Source organism: Neodiprion lecontei, chromosome 1, assembly GCF_021901455.1.
Source record: "Neodiprion lecontei isolate iyNeoLeco1 chromosome 1, iyNeoLeco1.1, whole genome shotgun sequence".
Classification (NCBI taxonomy): Eukaryota; Metazoa; Arthropoda; class Insecta; order Hymenoptera; family Diprionidae; genus Neodiprion; species Neodiprion lecontei.
Window position 1 is genome coordinate 4,682,255 of NC_060260.1, and position 20,750 is coordinate 4,703,004.

Consider the following 20,750-nt stretch of genomic DNA (forward strand, 5'->3'; position numbering starts at 1 on the left):
AATTCAATAATGAAAAAAAATTATATTCCAAATAAACAATCCTCATTCCTCTCTCATACACGAATGCAACTATTTTACGTAATAAAACAATATTAACTAGAAATCCATATTCGTTCTGATACCTCAGAAAATACTGAACTAACTGCCTAAGTGACATATGACATACTGGCTTACCATGTAAAAAAACTTGACTTCGTTTCAAATTTTCAATATACCATTTAATAAAACACGATTTACTTTTACAGTTGCTCCTAGTCAAAAGTTGTATGAAAAAGAGTAGCTTGAGTGACTTGAGTTAACGATAAGTAAGAACATGGTGTACGAGTAACACGATTTTAGCCTTCAAGTCATTCATGTATTATATAATGTATACAAATTCTATAATGTACTTTCATTAATTATCTGTTCAAGAATAATCATGTTTTTCGAAAATAATAAAAAAAAATTACATAAAACATTTGTTGTTATCAGGCACAGTGATTAGATAGCTCTGTCTTCTGAGAAATGAGTGAAATTGAATATGCAATGACTCGATCGTTTGAGAATAATGCAACTTTGTTGAAATAAATATGGTAATTGGACAAAGGTGAAGAACGGACAGTGCTAAATATAATTAAACAGCATTCTAAATTTTAATATCGATAAATAGCGTATACATTCACTAAGATAAAATATATTGATCCTAATGTGTATAATAATATTGACGTATGATTACTTGGAAGGTCATAAAATTTTCCTTGCCATTACTATACAATAATTGATTATAATTTTTAGCGCATAGTCAACAATAATTAGGGTATTTCAAGTTTTGTCTTATCTCTTCATGGGATTAATATTTACAAGATGCTATTCGATGAGCTTGTGAAGTAGAGTACATTTATAAACTACTTCGATGATCAAGATTGTTCAAAGAGGTGCTTGAAAAGTGGGTGACAATTAATTTTCATTTTGTTAAAATACATTCAATCTCACTCGATGCATGGGGCACAGTGAATAGAAATAATTGTCTTTACAGAATTGTACTACAACTGCATGAAAAAAAATTGTAATTGACAATGTTTTTTAGCCTTCAATTTTAAAATCATATAAAGCTCTGATGATGTATTATTGTCAACAAACTGGACGTAAGATGAATGAACAGTATAAACAAAATGCATAAAACATCATGTACATAATGTGACGGAATGAAAATTCAGACTATATACTTTAACTATTTAATGTTACCAACTTCAATAAAATCTCAACGTGTAAGGAGGATAACGAGACAAAAAGTTTTAAATCAACTGAGAAATAATTCAAAGAATTATTCACGATCTCTTGAAGATTTAAATGTATAGGAACATATTGTAACCTAGATATATTCCCAACTGTAATTGTATCGAATGACATGCTTTTTCATTCGACTTGATCTTGAGAAAATTTTGGGATATCACCTAATAATAAACAAGTAAAATGTTTCGCTAGCTTCGGTCATCGATTGAATAAAGTAATAAAAATATTCACAATGCTAAGACATCAACTTTTCAGATCAACACCCTATGTACAGTTACATGTCTATGAGCAACTTCTACTCTTTTATACGTTCGCCTGCTTTAAAGTACAAAAATATTTTCGTCATCTTGATTAACAACATCGATGATACAGCCTGAGTTATCTAGTACATACTTTATCCTTCATACAATTCCTAGCTCGTTTTTAGCAAAGTCCTAATACAAATATCTTTAAACAATTTCAATGCCTAAAGTTACGAATACTTATTTAAATGGCCAAAATAATTTTCAAATCGTAAGGAAATAAAAATACAACAGTCATAATGTCTATCATTGAGATGTACCTGCACGTTACAACTTATTGTACATCAAACTTAAGTTCTCTGAAATATTATATTACTTTAAATTTAACAATAAAACTGTCTAATTATTTAAACGTGTTTTTGTGAAATTATGTGCACTATGTATATAATTAAAACTTCGGCACAAGCTTAATGTCTCTTCGTTTAATACTTGGTATTTTAAAGATTCTACCAGTCATTAGCAAGTATTGGAAACAAGAAAAGAAAGAAATCACACGATATCCATTCATGAATATAAAATTGTATCGAGATAGATAAATTTTCATTATATTGTTTGATCCTATTTAACTGCACCAAGTGTTTCAAAAGCATTGCAATCAAACATTTCATAAAAATGTCGACTAAAGCCACTATGAAACACCAAGTATTTCCATAACTACTCACAACCGAACGAGGAGGCAAGCCTAAGCTTTGATAATCGAAATCAATAATCGATAGTGAGAAATAAACTACACTTTAATGAACTAGATCCTCGACTACCTTACTAATTGTGAATCACCAAACATATTATTTGCTGTTTCCCGTTATTATACACATATCGTATTAAAATAATAGGCACAATCGGCAATAGCAATGTTAACAAAAATGTAAGACCATAGCAATGCATGATAACAACCATTACTGACAATAGATCATACAAATGAATTATTGCTACTGCTGATTAAACATCACGCACCTACTATTGAATGAATTAATTAATTAATTATTGCTACTGCTGATTGTACTATTATTCAAGTACTCCTTATTTCAACATAACACCTATAAGTAAACAATTTCACATGAAATTGTAGTGTTTTTAAATATAAATCAGAATAACAATTGATGTAAAACTTTCGAGTTTCTGTTTACAATGAAACAACTATTCGGAAGAATATGAGAACATGTAAAATTACTGATACGAGAAAATAGTTTCATGACTAAATATTTCACGAGAATATTCCGTATCTCAATTAATTTCCTGTAACCTGTAGTGATTATTCAGAGTCATTAAACAAAATGTATATTAATGATTATAAAAGCATAAGAATAAAAATACGGATGCAATCAGGCCAACTGTTAGTAAAGAGAGCACAGATACATGCAAGATAAAATATAATTCACATCAGAGTTACTAACAGTGGCATATCGTTAATTATACAATTTATTTCCTGAATAAAACGTAAATGTTAAATATACTCGCAGGATTGATGTCATAAATTAACACACACAAGACAACTAGCAGGTTGAATCGATAATTTTGGTTCAAGTTGCAGTTTCTAGTATGCAGAAATATGACATAGTTTCAAAGATAAGGGTTTGCAGTTATTGAGAATCGACAAATATATCGTAACATATAAAACTTGACATCCCATTTAGAATTATTAACAACTGAATAAATATTGATTTTTAATATTATAATGTATTTTTCTAAACGACCCGTTCCTAGAGCAACTTCGATAAAAAAAAATCCTGAAAGTTTGGCGCTCTGGTGATTTTATACTTAACACCATCGTTGCTAGTTTCCAAATCGAGTTCATAAAGAAAAACCTTAATTATTGAAAATGGATATGTTCTACTATCTCGAAAGACCGGATGGCATCTTTTCGAGAAAGTCTTGTTCGATCACTGCTTCTAATTGATTGATATTCAATGTTTCATGTGAATCAGTCAATCTACGACTAAGTGCTGTAAAGAACGGGTGCAGATCTTGTAACGAGCGAATGTTGTTCGATGCCAGTAGAAGTTCGCCAGGTGACGATGTCAATGGAGCAACCTCTCCACCATACTGTAATTTAATACGATGGAATTAAAGGCACTAGAAAATTCATTATTTTGTTCAAAGTGTAACTTTTTATCGTATGCAATAAATATTCAATTGTAGTATGTGTAGCATAGGAATCTCTTTCGTACTCGATCTGAAAGTTTATGACTAATAAAATACACACTTATAACTACATTTCATTTTAAACATAGATGAATAGCCCAGAATATACGAAAGCAATAAAGCATAAATCTAACGCTTTTAATAAAATTTAAAACAAACATGCAACCGTTTGAAGATAAGCACAGAGCACCTATTTTATTCGACCTGTATACATTGGACCGGTTCCAGATGTAGTCTAAGGAAACTTTATTTTTAAACCATGGGATAAGAGAAGGTGAGTTCGAAATGTCAGAACAGCAGGCTTTAAATTAAAAGATTGTACTAGTCTTGCAGCCATTTGCAATTTGAGTAAAGACTGGAGACACGTGTTGAATATTAATATTAGTCTAATTTTGAGAGTTGATCTTGATAATTGTATTTATATTCAATACTAGGTCATGCAGGGGTAAGTTCGTATAATTCTGTTCATAAATGAAAACTTGAATGAAAATAACAATCGCATAATCAGAGACGGGATTAATTACTTTGTGGTTAAAATATTTCAATGTGAATGCCGACTCATTAAATGTCAAATCCAATATTTAAGTGCACCACGAGTCACATTTTATATAAATTTAGTTTTTCACAAGGTATCAAGCAAAGCTGTGTTAATCTCTCTCTATATCGGCTAAATCCTAGAGAAGCGATAATAAGAAAATGTTAACATCACATTCAATGAATTTCTTTGTTTCATTTCACTAGATCTGGAATCTTTAAGAATATTGGTATACTTTACAGTGTGCTGACAATTTGAGCGGACTATAAAGAATAACAAATAATATGCAGCTTTCTCAGTTTGATATTGTCAAACACTTCTACAACAGGATTTTACTCCGTAACATAAAGAGTAATTATAATTTGATTACTCTACCTATAAAATCGCCGCAAAACATAACGCGGATTACGAATTATTCAATCCCTAGTTTCACGTAACGGAGTCTCAAATATTAGAGAATTTTTTTCAGAAAAGCTGGATTTCACCAGTACTGTGTAAAGCAATCGATATACTTATGTGACTAAACTAATAATGAATAATAAAGGCACTGGACTTGCATACACATCAGATGACAGTGAATGATGAACAGAGTCAACGAGTCAGTGCAGAATTAACCGGCAGAATGAACGGACTCAAACACGTGTGTATGCTGATTTTGAGCATAAACGTGTCGACAACTATGTCTCGTAAGTCTGTGAGAAAAGATTAATTTTATGCTAATGAAAGGTTCTCGAATTGTTTGAAAGATTTTTGAAACAATCATCTTTCTTTTTCACTCAGTTGAATACCTGGCGTACAGAGTTTTCTTGTTGAATGCAAATATAATGTATGTATATTTAAAGGAACAATGCCAATAAGCACTATTTATAATTTTCATTGTTATGACTAGTGATTTTGCAGTAATGCAGAAAGCAAACAAATTATTAGTGCATTATAACTAATACTTCACGAGAGAATGACCTTGAATTTAAGTTGTGCGCTGTAATCTTTTCTAGTCAGTATGCTGAAGATATTTTGCCACAACATTTTTGCAGTTTTGAACCCGATTCGGAAGTGCATTAGCAGAACTTTACTCGCTACTGTTATTGTAATATTCAAAAATTCTGTCACACTTTATTTGAAACTTTCTGAATGTATGGATAAAAAACTGTTTGTGAAAAATACAGATGTAGCAAAAGGCATTTGCGTAACTAATGTAGAACGGTTTGATATTTTTTTGTGTACCTCTAAAATATTGTATGATTATTCAGTAAAAATGAAACCTGTAGCAACGGGTGTAATGGCGCAGTTAATAAACACGGCCATAATTGCTTAACTAGGCTTAATTGAGTCTACTTGATATTAATTGATGAGAATAAAACGAATATTGTGAATGAAGATGTAATAATAAATAATTATACAACGATAACATTACTTAAATCTGTTAAGTAATAACAAGCGTTAAGATTTCGTCAAGCGATAGATAGGCTAGATAAAATGCTGTTAAGTAATTAATGGATATTTACTAGTAGTGGGTCTCAAGTGTACCAAAGAGACATCTTTCCAACTATTTGAATACCTAATACTTTACTTAGGTAATAATACTTCGGTCAGGTACTGAAGTATGCGATAGTACATAATCTAAAAGTGGCTTTTGTTTGCAGAATACGTAGATGATTCAGATTACGAGGACTATGGTGTGTACGATGAATTTTTATCGAATGATATCAGACCTATGCAACAACCTAAAAAACAAGTAGATACTACCCAAGATGATTTTTACATAATAAATGATTATGAGGAGGCAATATCTAAAAATGATGTAAATAAAAATTATATACATGCTGCGAACGAGGAAATAGCTTTGGATCTAGAGAAAGACGAAGGATCCATACAAGTGATTAAACCGCCTTATCAACATCTCAAATGGTTACAATCACCAGAAAGAGTGTATCAATACACAAAACATAGAATACCTGGTTACGATTATCATGAGTTAGATTTCATGGGACATAAAAAACTAAATAAGTGTGATGCGAGATCTGTTTGGTCTCACTGCGTTTGTCAATTCACATGCTCTAACCCGAATGAAGTTGATTGTTACATGCCATGTATAAGTGGATGCGAGTGTAAAGAAGCATATGTATTTGACGAAAACTCACAACTATGTGTACCACTAGAAATGTGTCAATAGCAAGAAAATATAAACATTTATGAAAAATAAAACTGCTAAGTCAAAAAATTATAACGTTGAGAATAATGAAACCTATTTTGTTGATGAGTTATTATTCTGTTCCAAACATTCCCTTTCATGTCATTCGCATAGAGTGAAAAATCATCAAACAAATGTAAAGCAACGCAATTCATAAAATACTGTTTATGACCTCAACTAGGTTTTCACAGTACTCTTTAATAAATGCTCACATGTTAGAATGATGAATACATACCTTAGTGTCCATAAGCCTTGCAATTCTGGTAATGTGAGGCACAAAATCTGTTTGACGCTCGCCGTTCTGTATACTGTCTGATGCTGCATCACCCACAAATGCCCATCGATACCTAAGTATATCAAATATATTGATGAATAAGAGTATAAATAGGTAATTAAAGAAGCAGAATACTATTGAAGTATATATATATATATATGTATATATATATATTATACAATAACAATAAGCCGTTAAATTTTTTTTGTTATACGAACATTTGAAACTGCGGAAGTCTGTGCGCAGGTAAGAGCAATGCGAGGTCCAAGAGTTTAGCAGTAGCTAATTGTAGTTGTAGCCAGTGTGGGTGTCCGTGAGCTTGAAGACCATTACTGGCATTTACTGCCCATGAGGAATCCAATGCGGATAAAAGTTTAATGTGAGAGCTACATGAACAAAATTAAAAACAATTGCAATTTTTTAACTTCGTTGATATTAAAAAATCACTAAAAGTAGCTAACGGTACATGAAATTTGGTTCGTATGAATGCATGTTATATGGTAAAAAGCCAGCCAAAATCATACAAGGACAACACAAAGTACAATTGAAATTCGTATTATTCCTGAAAGATACGTATGCAACATTATTATTATAGCAATTACATTATAACGGTAATGCTTCATGAAACCCACATATCAATGTTGTCAAAATATAGCACCGGAAATTAGAATAAGACGAACATGTTACACAAACTTTAGTGAATATTTGTTACAAGTCATTCGTGTATCAATCTCAGATTATAATAAGTTTTAGCCAAAAATAAAGACATGTGTAAAATCAAATGTAAAAAAAAAACCAACCGACTTGTACGATACGGAACATAGCATCGAAGAAATTTGTAAAATCAGAAGATTCAAAATTCAAGTGCCACATTCATAAATGCAAATGAATTTCACTCCTAATAGAATACTGCTTTCCTATTCATGCCTTGAGTATGCTAAGCAATTCTGAATTTATCAATGTTACAGTTTATTTGTACCTGGGTCTAATTACCTGTTGTGTCGACTGTTGCCCAACACCAACCACCAAAATCATTGTCGCACCACAAATCCAACCATATCACGGATGCCAAAACAGAGCCAAAAACATCACGTTATTAGGAATCATTTTTGTTAGTGTGTGGAGTATGTCAGTGTATCTAAATATTAACAGTTAATATATCACCACTTGCAAATTTAGCTTGACAAGGTATAACTTTTGTTATATTTGTAAAAAAAATTTATTAAAAAAAAAATATGGCAATGTTCTGTAGATTAGAGCTATTAAGAAACATTTAAACTTCTTCAGCAGCAAGTAATCTAAGGATAGTTTGCATTATGGTTGTACAATAAGATTACAATTGTAAAATTACGAACCAACCATTGGTGAAAAGTATAGTAGCAATATATATAAGTATATTGCTGCATAAGAATTCACTACTGTAGCACAAGTTAAATATTACCAACACCAAATTAGAAAAGCCTAAAGGCTCTGTCATTTGAAACGTAAATAAATTCCCAGCAATCACATAAGCAGAACTAAGTTAATTACATCCACACGTATTATTAGTCTGTCTAATGACAAATTAAGCGATTAGTTCCTGATCTGTTCTGGATGAGACGAAAATATAAATGAATTTAGTTTGTAATACTTGTACATCATTTAGAGTACTATAATCTTGAGATCTATTAAAGATGATCTCATCCACAATCAAGGATGTGCAAATTGGATGAAGCACATATCAAGTTTCTCAGACTTCAAGATAATTCTAATTGAATTTATACGTTTGTTAGTAGACGAACAAAAATTTCATGGTGCACACAGATTTCATCGTGAAATGAATATATGATGAAGACATTGGCACGTGATTGACTCATAGATTGTACTGTGACAATTATTACATGAGAAAGTATTAGCAGGTACAACTTACGTGAATTCTTCAGTATCAGTATTCAACTCTTGTTCAATGTGTAAAAATACTTGAACCAGTTCACTGACAATAACAGGCCATAAGGACGTAGCATGATGAGGTGAAATTCGCAGTAACAATACTCTAAAGCACAGGAAAACTTGAGCCTGAATGGATGGGATCACCTGAGGAAGCCTTAAACTGTCGGCTAGACGTTCTGCATAGTGAAAAAAGTTGGTGAATTGTTAATAGTGTTACAGGTAGTACGTAATTACTTCGCAATGGAACATTTACATTTATTACTTTTAATTACTTTTGATAATCTATACAATATGCGTTACCTTGAATTTCGGGCATATATTTGTGATATTGATCCATTTCACTGCAAAGAATAGCAAATGCCAAACGTTTTAGAAGTTGGGCTCTTTGCTCATATTCTTGTTCCTTAGAAGAAAATATGCTAATTCCACTACTTTGTGCCATTGATACTCTGTCTGCAAAGATAAATACACGATACTTAACTTCGTATTTTCCAATATTGAATAGCCAACAGTGGTATAAATTATCGTATGTATTCATGGATTTGTACAGCGAGTAGATCAATATAGAAGTATACGTACTCATTAGATCCCTAAATGTGGTGTTGTCATGTGTCATTAAATTGTCAATTATAGTTCTCCAATAGGGTAAACACGCTGGCGTCATTTGAAATAGCGCAGGATCGAGTAGTAAATCAAGAACATCTTTACGCCATGCTTTTCTAGTATACTGGTAGCCGGAAAGTGAGCTCAGTAGTTGTGAACAGGCAGTGAATGATGCAATATTTCTCATTCTGTAACAGTTATCACAATTGAACCTTGCCTTGCTCTAGTTACAAATTCATAAGTATCACCAAGGAGTGACGGTAAAGACTTCGTCTCCGTAATAAAAATCATATGTTCATTGCAGCAAATTCATCAGAAATTTCAACGTACATGATAATCAAAATATAAACTCACGTATGATTTTTCAGATATGGTGTAATATTGTACATGAGATTGGTTAACAGCGTAACTACTCGCTCTTTCTCTTGGGATCCATAACTAACATCCAAAAGGGGTGCCAAAATTTCAGCTAAGACAGCCTGAGCCTGAACGCTGTAGGCAGTATTAGGCGGTGTACCAGGGGTAACTGAAATGTAATCACATGAAAAAAAAAAGAAACCAGTAAAGGAGCGACCTTGTCTTGGGAAAAAAATATTTCAGGGATGATTATTCTTGATCAATCACCTTCAGACACTCCTTCCGCAACCTCTAAAACATCTTCTCGCACAGCTAAATTTCGTCTTAGCCATGTTGTTTGCTCTAGACATGCTCCGGCTATTTGAGAGCATGATTCCACCAGCTGTAAAAAAATAAAAATACACAATGAAACGCGATAAGAAGGAACAAAGTTTTCCTGACATCTTTTTAAGTCTCGGAAGAGATTCACTTGGATAATGCGTAACGAATTTAACTTAAACGTACCTTAGCTGTGATATCTTGTAGATCACGAATATCTTTTTTCTCTTGCATAGGCGGACATTTTTGTATATACTCATTTAATATCGCGAGTAACAGGAACTGCGCAGGTGCAGTTAATGCAAGACTATCTTTGAGTAGTCCAAGTAAAGATGCCCACGATTCAACAAGAGATTGTGATGTATTACTCTGCATGTAAACGTACAACAATTCCAAGACCGATACTTCCAGAGAGAAATCTTGTTTTACGCCGTGAATCGGTGGTGGAGATTTGACTAATTGGTGCACAGTGCGTACAAGTGTATCAATAGGCATAACACGAATAGCGCTGACTAGGTGGACCATCACTTGTTGGTTTGGACAGGCTTCAGGTAAGACCTACACAAATCAATCGTCAATACTTTGATAAAACGTATTACATTAAAAGGACTGCAAATATTTTCAAATTTTCATTGAAATTTGGACGTATTGTTTGAAAAGTGAACCTTTTTTGACGCAGCCGACGGTTGTCTTCTTTCATGCCACGCAACTGCAACTGCAGCCAGGAAATTAACACCATGATGAAACGAAATAGGAGATAAGAGTTCCAGTAGCTGATGTTTAACAACCCTGGGGCTACCCACGACACAACTTGCCTGTTCGCTGTCAATATACATTTGATTTAATAATTTGTTCGATTGTCATGTTGTTCTTTTTCATCTATATGTTTTGTAAACTCGATTTAAGTTTAGCAGAAAACTTACTTATCCTTAGTGACAAGTACTGCTTGCCACAAAGCTGAAAGAGAAGCTATTATTCTTGGTAAATGACTCAAAGCTGTTCTTCTTGCATGTAAGTGTTGTTCACTCAATCCAGCCTTATCCTTTCCACTGGCTATTTCCTGAAAAACAAAAAGGCCGGTTGTATTCATTATGCAATATTGAAATTTTGAATCTCTGCACATCAATATAACTTGCTCAACAAAGTTATGGTACTATTCTACTTTATGTAATGCAAAGGATGAATTCAAATCATTATATTAGATTTACTACTCACAGGTGAAAGTGGGCTGGGCATGAACACATGGATAAGATTATTGAATATTTGCCCAGGATTTGCTCCAGGAATTCCGGTTTGAACAGTTCCACTCAGCGGCTGATTAAACGAATACCCAAGTTGCTGCGAGTTATCAAGTAAACAGTAATGAAGTAGAAAAGTCAACGCTTCCAAATGAGTAACAGTGTAATCTGCCGGTAAGCAGCATTCGACAGTAGTTATATCTTTCAATTTTAAAGTGAGTGCCGCCTCTTCACTGACGTAATAAGATGCTAGATGTTCTATATTATAACAAAGCTGGTGAATTACAGATGTCACAATTTGCGTGAGAGATGATCCCATAAATGGAAGGCTAGATGTGACCAGCGTTGTCCAATGCTGATGTAAATGCCTCATGTGATCCTACAGAGAAATAATCAGAACGAGAACTCGTGTAAAATATTTACTTAACAGAGCAAGAAAGTGGCAATGACTACAATTCGGAAACAAACTTATATAATTGAGGAATGCTAACCAATTGCAAGGCGCTCAATATACTGGCTAAGAACATTGGCTGCTGAGGTAATGGTGCTCCAGGTATATATTTAAGTGCACTGCCAGTCAAATTTGGTGCATTTCGAGTTGGTGTAGAAGGAGTTGGCTGAGTTGGAGTAACCTCTTCCCCTTTCTGCACACCACATTGATGCTCAAGCATAATTAGAGCTAACAAAAGCCTGAAAATATACAAATTTAAATATTACAGGTCAACATTTTTTTATTTCGTGTATCATAGGATACTGCCACCAACCTTAGTAATTGTATTTGAAAGGCTTCGGTATGATCACTAGCTCTGTATTTACATTTGTTTACGTAAGTGTCAGTCACAGGGTCATTAAACAATACTATTTCTTCAGTGAAAGTAAAAATATCTTCATTTTCTTTCTGGGCATTTTTCATATTTAGGACGCTTGATACCAAGCAATGAAGAGCGACCTTTTGAACCTTACATTTCGCCAATAAGTCAACTATGTAACAACTAAATCCTTTTCCAGAATCTCGAACAATGGCAATAAGTTCAGAGAATATAAGCATTAAAAGCTCTGCGCTTGCTAACTGAACCTATATTTGATAGAAAAATAATCATAACAATTAGTTTATCTTGATTCTATTTGAAGGTAGTGTATTAAGGTATTGTAAAAAGCAAGTCACAGTAATGAATCGTATACAAAAATTTACCTGTCTATTTCCAGCAATCTCCTCCTGGGTCAGTCTCATTTGTCCTAAATTAGGATAATAACTTCTGGCAAAGTATAAGCAAACACTAATCAAAACCTCCAAGTACATGCTACTTCTATACGCTGCTACAAACTCGCTGTTCGTTATGTCTCCATGAAAGTTTCGACCAAATACACTTTTCCTATGTCTTGCTAATAAATTTAGTAGTGCTGTATATTTTGTAGTATTTGCAATACCGGTTGTCGCTGCCGAGCACAAGAACATTCTTGTATTTGTTAAAAGTTCGTTTCTTAGAGTACGCAATGCATACAGCGTTCTCGTTGAGTCATAAACTCCGCAGTAAAGCAGCATATGAGAGTGAAGATTGTGAACACCGACACCAGAAGTGCGTCTAGAGTTTGTATCAAGTTGTACCGATGCATCTGACTGTAATAATACATAAATATTTAAAACTTTGATAATATGAAATTCTCGGGTTTTATACTGTCCATTGCTCTGTACTTCACAGGTAAGAACTTAATTTTGATAATCTATACTCACAGGCTTAACTGGCTCCATAACATCACACTGTAGCAATACTTTGTCAATAACTTCGTTAAGAATATCTTCAACAATACTAACACCACTGGAATTGCTGAAATACTCTTCAGCAGTAGTACTTAGTTCCAACTCACACTCTTCATCTCCCATTGTCCAGCTAGGAACTTCAGCTGTTGCTTCAAAGCTTCCCGGAACATCATGTGTTTCATAGCTTGTTGAAAATTCATTTGTACTCTGGTATCTACCAGTCATTATTGTGCCAGCAACTTCTTTGGAGCTACCAGGAATTAACATTCCTTTTTTCGGTTTTTGTACTTTATTTGTTCTTTCAGGACTACTGGAATCAAAACTATTCGTAATAGAGTCTAATGACGATCCAACATCGCCATTCGCTTTCTTCATTTCGTTTTTATCCTTAATTTTTAAGCTAGAATTTGCAGAATCGAACAAACTCTCATCCAAACTTGCAGTCGATCCTTTATCAAAGTCTTTCTTTTTGAACCTAGTAGCATTTTTTAAAAGTTCTGTTGTCAAACTAGATTTTTTAACACTTTGCAAAGACTCGTCTTCAGTCAAGGAGTCATTAGAATTTGCACTACAGTTCACTGACAACGGATTAACAAAAACGGATATGTTATTATTACCCGAAATACTTGGTGGTACCTCCAATTCTTTCATGAACTGATTCTTCTCCGTTATAAAATGACTACCTTTATCACCATTTGCCAAAGTTGTCACAGCGAATATTCTCTTTGCCTTAACAGGATTTATCAATTTGACTTTCTTTTTACCCTTCTTCCACTTAGCATCATCTGTAGAATCGCTGACGTGATATATAACATTACCATCGACAGAACTGATAGCGTAAATCTTTGCAGCACCTTCAAAATCATCATGTGGCTCTGACTTTTCTTCAACCACGTCATTTTTAGTGAGTACTGTATTGCTATGTTGAATGCTAACGTGAAGTACGCTCATTCTACAAGTGGAAGGGTCCAGTAACATTGTCAGCACAGGATCAACAATACGTGAAATATCACCACGCAATAAGGAATGCAGCAACCAGGATTGCGCTTGAAGTTTCAGTGGCGAATTATACGCTAGTTGAAGATTATCTAACATTTTCAACAAAGATCTGTAATTACAAGACAATAAAAGCTGTCAGAACAAAATAATAACTATACTATTCCTATTTTTATTAGATTTTTACATTTTGAAAAAATTATTTAAATGTTCAATACTGTGAACATACTTATCAAACGTCCTCAAGCATCCTCTTAATCTAGGATTAGTTTCAACATCTCGACCTAGATGCCATAGTGTTGCAAATCTGCTGAATGCTTCTACTCTTTTTTCCAGATTGTCACACGTCAGAGTTGTACCTATTATATCCTCAACAGCATCGCAGGAATTATGAAGTGCATGATGCAATTCGTGTAACAGTTCAACACAACGCATTCTGTATTCGTGAGCAGGCAGTTCCCCAAGATGATGCCATAAAGAATGAGCGAGTACCTTGAAAATTAAATCGACTTTTTTAGTTCAACCGACTTAACCAGCAATTCACTTAACAAGTTCAAGGTTCGAGCTGAGCTCAACTTACTTGAAACACGTTTGTATGTTGTTCTAAAATATTGATGTGCCATTCTTTCAACAAGGGAACCATCACAACTGTTGTTACTCCCTCTCCACTCTGAGGATGAGGCTTCACATCTCGTTGTGCTTTCAATAAAGCAATTAAATCCAATAAGGTTGCCATACTCGTTAATTGGAGTGACGGCTCTCTCCCCAACCAACAGGCGCAAACCACTAAGACTTTTAACCAGTTTGGCAGTACAACTTGCCCTTTAGGTTCTTCTTCTAGCAAAATGCCATCTCCCGGGAGACAATAGGTTGGAAATGTTGATAATTCAACCAACAAGCTGGACGCAATTTTCATCGCATCTTCCCATTCCGATCGTTTGATTGATCCATTTTTTAGTTGCAAGAAATTCAAGCATGTCATTTCAGTGTGCAAAGGTGTATCTTGACAAAAAAATCCGGAATCTTCTAAACTGAGTCTTGAAGTCAATAAAGATTCCAGGCGTATACTTCGTTCTTGGAAACTTTCTCTCGGAGAGACAATTACTAAATCTTCAAACATGTCGGAAACCGTTTTATCTTTAGTCAGTATTCTGTTACTCACCAATTTGACATAAAACAATTCATATTGTCTTAGGCATTTCTCCAACATTGAATTTTGCGCTTGCAAAGCAGGTGACGGACCTCTGTTCAACGATCCATTTGATCCGGTCAAACTTTTCCTCGATAAACTTTTAGGAGTCAAGTTTTCACTCTGAGGTGCTGAACTATTCAAGTTTGTCTCAGAGTAATCAATTTTTAGATTGTCCATACTTTTATTGCGGGCAATCAGTTTAACATCTTCACTCACCACTACAGATATGTTACTGCCATCTGCTTGAATGGTATAACTGTCGCTTAGCTTCGATGTACTTTTACTGCTTTTTTTCTTAGATTTTTTATCACTTTTTTTACCACTGCCACCAGAGTTTGCCCGTCTCCTTGGACTCGGACTTTTGTCCACTGCCAAATTATTGAGCATATCTGTTTTATTTAACTTACTATCCGACTGACTCTTTTCCAGCGGTATAGGAGTCAATGAACTGTCTGCAAGAGCTGTGTTAGGTGAACCCGGATTAAGCATTACTTCTAGCTTTGTTTCAGGCTCTATTTTGTCCACATGAGAAGTAGCTATGGTTGGTTGTACTCTGGATAAAATTTTAGCACACAAGCCAAGACTTTTGGCAATTTCATTAGGTGATAAGACATCGGTGTGGCAGGAAAGCTTGTTAATTACTTGGTAGAATAGGCCTGGTAGATGCTCGGATGGTGTATCTAAAGAGGCATCCAAAGACACTGTGTCTAGCAGAAACTCAGTTAAAATGCAAACCTCTATTAGATTAGGCATTCCACTACCGACCAGATTTACTCTATTCTCTTCAATCTCCTCCAGGCTTTTTACTCTTGCTGAGCAAGCTTTCTCAAACAAATATCCACAATGCACCCAAACATAAGATGGCTCCAACGTTGTAAATAGAAGATTCGCAGATTTCACTACCTCGTTCGATTTTACCGGTTTATCCGATTTTTTACATGCATTATAAAGTGTTCTGAAAGTATATTACACATGTTTCAGAGTAATTTCACTATAGTGAAAAGAGCCAATGTATTATGTCATACTGGTTCATCTTCAAGCAAATAACAAGTTGTTGTCATTCAAAAATACTATAACTCACCTGAATACTTCGTAGAGGATATCGTCTAGAATTACCGGACCAATGTCTGGTTTATCTAATAATGAAACTAGAATTCTGTATGGTTTTAAGTCCTGTGGGTTCTCCTTATACACAGTCCTAAGCGTAGACTTTATCGCTTGAATTAACATATCTTTGGAGAAGATATCAAAATATGTTGCGGATGCTTCAGCTACTGCTGGATCAATTCTTTTTTTCAAAATGGACATGTTAACTTCCGTTCCCAAAAGCCAAGCAAAAAGTCGTCTGGAATACAAAGATTATTTTTGCACCACATAATTGACTAAGAAAACACTTTTTTTTGCGTGAATTTCGGAGAAACAAACTATTTCCAATCAATACCTGTTCAGGCTCATATCTCTTCGCAATATAGTGACTAGGGCAGCTGTTAGTAACAATACCATATCCTCTCGTATTAATTGGCTGTTATGAACTGGAAAGCCTACCAATAACAAATCAAGCGCACTTCGTTGTACTAAAACAGAACTATCCTGAACTCCAGCACATAAAGCAGCAACCTATCATAGAAAAGGAAAGAAGGAAATTGTCATAATACTGCCAAATTCGGTACAATCACGTACTAAAATATTTACTTTAGTTAAAACATTCGGAGTACACGGTAAATATATGAAATGATAATCTATACTGTTTTATTAAATTTGTGCAGATTTCAATATTAGTAGGATCAGAAAATATACTAGAACTACAGGACTCGAAAATTGAATTGACAATAATACTCGGAACTAATCTCTTAAAGCACTGAAATTTCTTACCATAATGTCGATGTTTGTACCCATGATATACAGCTGATCTTCCATGGATAATTTCCTATTGAAATGAGCCAGCACAAAAGATATCGCTGGTAAACGAATCCCAGAATTTGACGCCAAACAATCCCACAAACACGCATAGAAGTGTTCCGGTGAAACCCCATCGCAAACTTTTTCCAGAAGAGAATTTGTTCTAAAGACAATAAAAGAAATATCGTTGGTAAGTGGTCCAGTAGTCTGAGATAAATCATATAGACGAAACCAGGTTCTGACTGTCTTAAGAATTACAGAAAACTACAGTGTTTTGAAGTGAATTTACCTATCGAAGTGGTCAGATCCTTCCTCAAGGCCCAGTAAAACACCGCTAAGAAACCCACTCAATCCAGGACGAAGTCTCTCTCCAAGAGGCACAAAATGTGTCTCGTAAACTGTCAATAATGATGGGCGAACATTCATTGCTGCATGACCCAGTAATGGAAAGAGTCCTGTGAAAAAAAAGGTCACAGTAACCGTGTGAGAAATCATCATATCGTGACATTACATATTTCAAATGGTCACTGCGAACGGGATGATTATACTATACTATCGGAGTTGGATGCACTCATGTGTCAGAAACAATTGCTAAAGAGCAGAGATTATTTTTATCGTTGTTAAATGAGAGATCAAGTTCAAAGGTTTCAGCATAAACGATTACGAGAATGTGAATCAGGTACGCTTCTCAAGATATTTGATTGCCGACTACGTGACTGTGGCAAAATTTTCGAAATATTGTTTTCATAAATTGTTTTTATTTGGTTTGAAAGTGACATAAATTTATGCCAATGTAATGTATAACTGCATTTTTGTAGATATTATTTACATGTAGTTGTGATATTTCCGTGCAAATATACTTCGTCTTTTCATATCTGCAATCAATTGCATTTTTATTGCTATTAATGTTGACATTCCTAAATGAACAAACACTTTCATGCATGATTACAATCCACATCTAATGTACATGTATGTAGCCAACCAACTAGCTGCAATTGAATACAAGTGGACCAACTTACCAGCGCTGTATATGAAAAGTTCGTGACTGAGTCTGTTTGTTCCCATGCATTTGAAAATAATGTCGTACGTTTCCAGCGCTTTGAGATGAACACCTGAGGGAAGTGCAGGATGCATACATTGTGCTAGCCTTTTTGATATTTTTATCCTTCTCGGTATGACAGGAAACTTCATATGACTCAAAAGGACCTTATTCAGCTTTCCAAGAGCGGAAATAAGGTCTGCCCATTCGCTTGTGTATTCGAAATTTTTAAGGGCTTTATCCACTGCTGAAACATAGCTGAAAAATGAAGAATGAAATAATAATGGAAATTCATTTATTTGGCACAGATAACAAAGGACCCACATTGAAAAGCTTACAGACTAATTATAGATAAGCGGATGATGCATTTTTCACAGGTCTTAATCTCGTCCACTGTGTACTATGAGGATAGATAAAATCTAATCGGGTTCTGAGAATGCGTATATAATGTTATCACGCATTTTATCACTAAACTGATACTACTAACTTGCGGTGAATTGTGAAAAAAAAGATATAGAATTTGAGAAAACCATCGATCTATAAATATATAAATATAATATTGCATACAGACAATGTATGCATAATAATCATGTGTGATAAATGAGATCCAGACCAAGAATGAGTCATACGTCGGATAGAAGTGTTGATTACAATTGTTACAGGTATAACAAGTACCAGACGGAATTTGACATTTAACTCACACTGACTGTTTGGTAAGTGTGTTTTGCTGTATGTTTATGTAATTCAATACACATATCGTAATATATATTTTAAGGGTGCAAAAAATGTGATTAATACTTACACTCGATATTTTGAGTCTTTCATGAGATCGTACTCTTCCAAAGCTATTGAACCCATCTTCAGGCCTTTGTTGTCTTAGTAGAGTGGTTCGGAGATTAAATAGACCACACTATTTGTTTAGATTACATAATTTATAAAATTTATGAAACGAATATCTAGCCCGGAGGTCTCATTCTATACTGTTCTATTTCTTATCTTGTTATCCATCATGCACAGATAACAAGAAAACCAGACCAAATAGAATCACATTGATTGGTGACTGACTGAAAACAAAATTATTATGTGATGGTAAATTGTTTCCTATAAAAACTCAGAATACCGTCCGTATTAGCTTGCATTATCAATTCGTTATGCGTCTGTTCTTCAGGACTGAAGACTAAATGAAAATTTGTTGGCTACATAATAATGCTAATTACCTTTGTCACAGTCATAATCTCCTATGCAACACACTGACTTATTTTTGTGTGCAATACAAGTGTCGTTGCAGCATCAACTGATTTGAAACAGAACTTTGTACATGGTAGCGAAAAACGTGGTGTGACAAATATCATACTAAACTAATTTTAAACAATCGATTTGTTTATACAGTATTGAATACTCAAACACCTATGTTTATCCATAATTTAGTCGCACAGTGAAATATATACTGTAAGTGAATCCAAAGGCTCGATTTAAATCCGAAAAATCATTTCCACGATTTGCGGTTTGAAATTGCAGATAAAATATTTCGGGGCAATGCGTATATTCACGTAATTACGTACATTCTATTATTATTTTGTAATAATGAAGGTTCTACACTAGTTACGTGGCAAATGTGTAGCCAAAACTCTAAGACTAAAGTGAAGAAGAGCAACAAAAAACTGAACTTTGTTAAGTAACTGTCATCCGCATATTCTTCATCAATAAGAGGTTATCTTGAAGTGACACATGAGAAAATGACAAGGAACGAAGTTTCATTGTCTATTGAAGATTTTGAAACACTTGCCACCTCATAATTACTTGGTGTATTGTTTACCTTACATTGTTGACATTGCGCGATGCATATGCTGCTAAAGTACAGTACACAGAAAACTTCAATGCAGTTAATCGGGTTCCAAGTGACACGGAACTTGGGAAACCACAGTTCCTGTCAGTTCAGCACTAGTAGATTATGAAATGAACACTCGGCGACAGGTATATCAAATGAATATTGTATTATTTTTCTGGTGTATTCATAAAAAGAAATTTTATTTTCCTCTATCTCTGTCATATGCCTTAGGCAAACTGACATATCTTGAGCTACGGGGGAAATTGTAATCATCCACAAACTATGACTAGTGTCATATAAAATTCACTACTGTGCTGAATGAACCTTAACGTAGAAACCCGAGCGTTGCCAGCGCCACACGTTGAGCAATTCGTGTATACGCACAGTCGCTAAGACAGACACCTGAGTATTTTTATGAGATCAGTTCTTACCATAAATCGGCGGCAAAATTTGAATGAGAGAATTTAGAGGATTTTTGAGGCCATGCTCGAACGGATCTGATTATTAGATTTTGATGATGGATTTCAAATTCTATTCGTTTGCATTAAAAGTATTTTTATGTTCGGCAGAATCTTTCACAACCAAAATCTAAGTTTCTATGCTTTGGTTATTAGCAATTATACATGAATTTTTTATACATACACGCACCCGTTTTTTTTTTTTTCACAATGACCTACTCGCTAATGTAAAATTACTTTTTGACGTGGAGATCGCAAACATTTTTGTAGACTAGATTATCGCCTGACAGTTCTAGAAAACTAAAATACACTGCTTATGTCGTTATTAAAATAAATATTACTCTGACGCCAAACCACCATCAGTGATACGTTGACTAAGGATATATTATCGAACCACATCATACAGTCTGTCCGTTGT

General features: G+C 34.2%; 2 protein-coding genes across 8 annotated transcripts; one reads left to right on the forward strand and one right to left on the reverse strand.

Annotated features, from left to right (window-relative positions):
* Positions 1 to 435: 435 nt before the first annotated feature.
* Positions 436 to 20,514, reverse strand: LOC107226348 (protein dopey-1 homolog). Of its 5 annotated transcripts, none has more exons than XM_015667137.2 (26): positions 19,863 to 20,514; positions 18,849 to 18,956; positions 18,027 to 18,304; positions 17,297 to 17,462; positions 16,981 to 17,170; positions 16,550 to 16,725; positions 16,190 to 16,453; positions 14,497 to 16,063; positions 14,146 to 14,408; positions 12,894 to 14,028; positions 12,354 to 12,779; positions 11,926 to 12,236; positions 11,653 to 11,851; positions 11,139 to 11,540; positions 10,847 to 10,983; positions 10,589 to 10,745; positions 10,110 to 10,481; positions 9,873 to 9,987; positions 9,603 to 9,774; positions 9,225 to 9,436; positions 8,946 to 9,098; positions 8,626 to 8,821; positions 7,710 to 7,721; positions 6,935 to 7,102; positions 6,678 to 6,789; positions 436 to 3,617 (listed from the first exon to the last, which is right to left on the reverse strand). In XM_015667137.2, exons 2-26 carry the CDS (start codon positions 18,902 to 18,904, stop codon positions 3,408 to 3,410), a joined length of 7,449 nt encoding a protein of 2,482 aa, XP_015522623.2. In that variant the 5' UTR covers positions 18,905 to 18,956; positions 19,863 to 20,514; the 3' UTR covers positions 436 to 3,407. The 5 variants fall into 5 exon arrangements, with proteins under 5 accessions (XP_015522623.2, XP_046588293.1, XP_046588288.1 ...); XM_046732337.1 differs by having other exon boundaries at positions 18,849 to 19,110; XM_046732332.1 differs by lacking the exon at positions 19,863 to 20,514 and adding an exon at positions 19,264 to 19,842 and having other exon boundaries at positions 18,849 to 19,110.
* LOC107226349 lies at positions 4,007 to 6,475 on the forward strand. Of its 3 annotated transcripts, none has more exons than XM_015667139.2 (4): positions 4,007 to 4,161; positions 4,458 to 4,602; positions 4,721 to 4,937; positions 5,895 to 6,475. In XM_015667139.2, the coding sequence occupies exons 3-4, from the start codon at positions 4,820 to 4,822 to the stop codon at positions 6,422 to 6,424; spliced, it is 648 nt and encodes a 215-aa protein (XP_015522625.1). In that variant the 5' UTR covers positions 4,007 to 4,161; positions 4,458 to 4,602; positions 4,721 to 4,819; the 3' UTR covers positions 6,425 to 6,475. The 3 variants fall into 3 exon arrangements, with proteins under 3 accessions (XP_015522625.1, XP_015522626.1, XP_046588471.1); XM_015667140.2 differs by having other exon boundaries at positions 4,012 to 4,161; positions 4,494 to 4,602; XM_046732515.1 differs by lacking the exon at positions 4,458 to 4,602 and having other exon boundaries at positions 4,028 to 4,161.
* Positions 20,515 to 20,750: the final 236 nt, after the last annotated feature.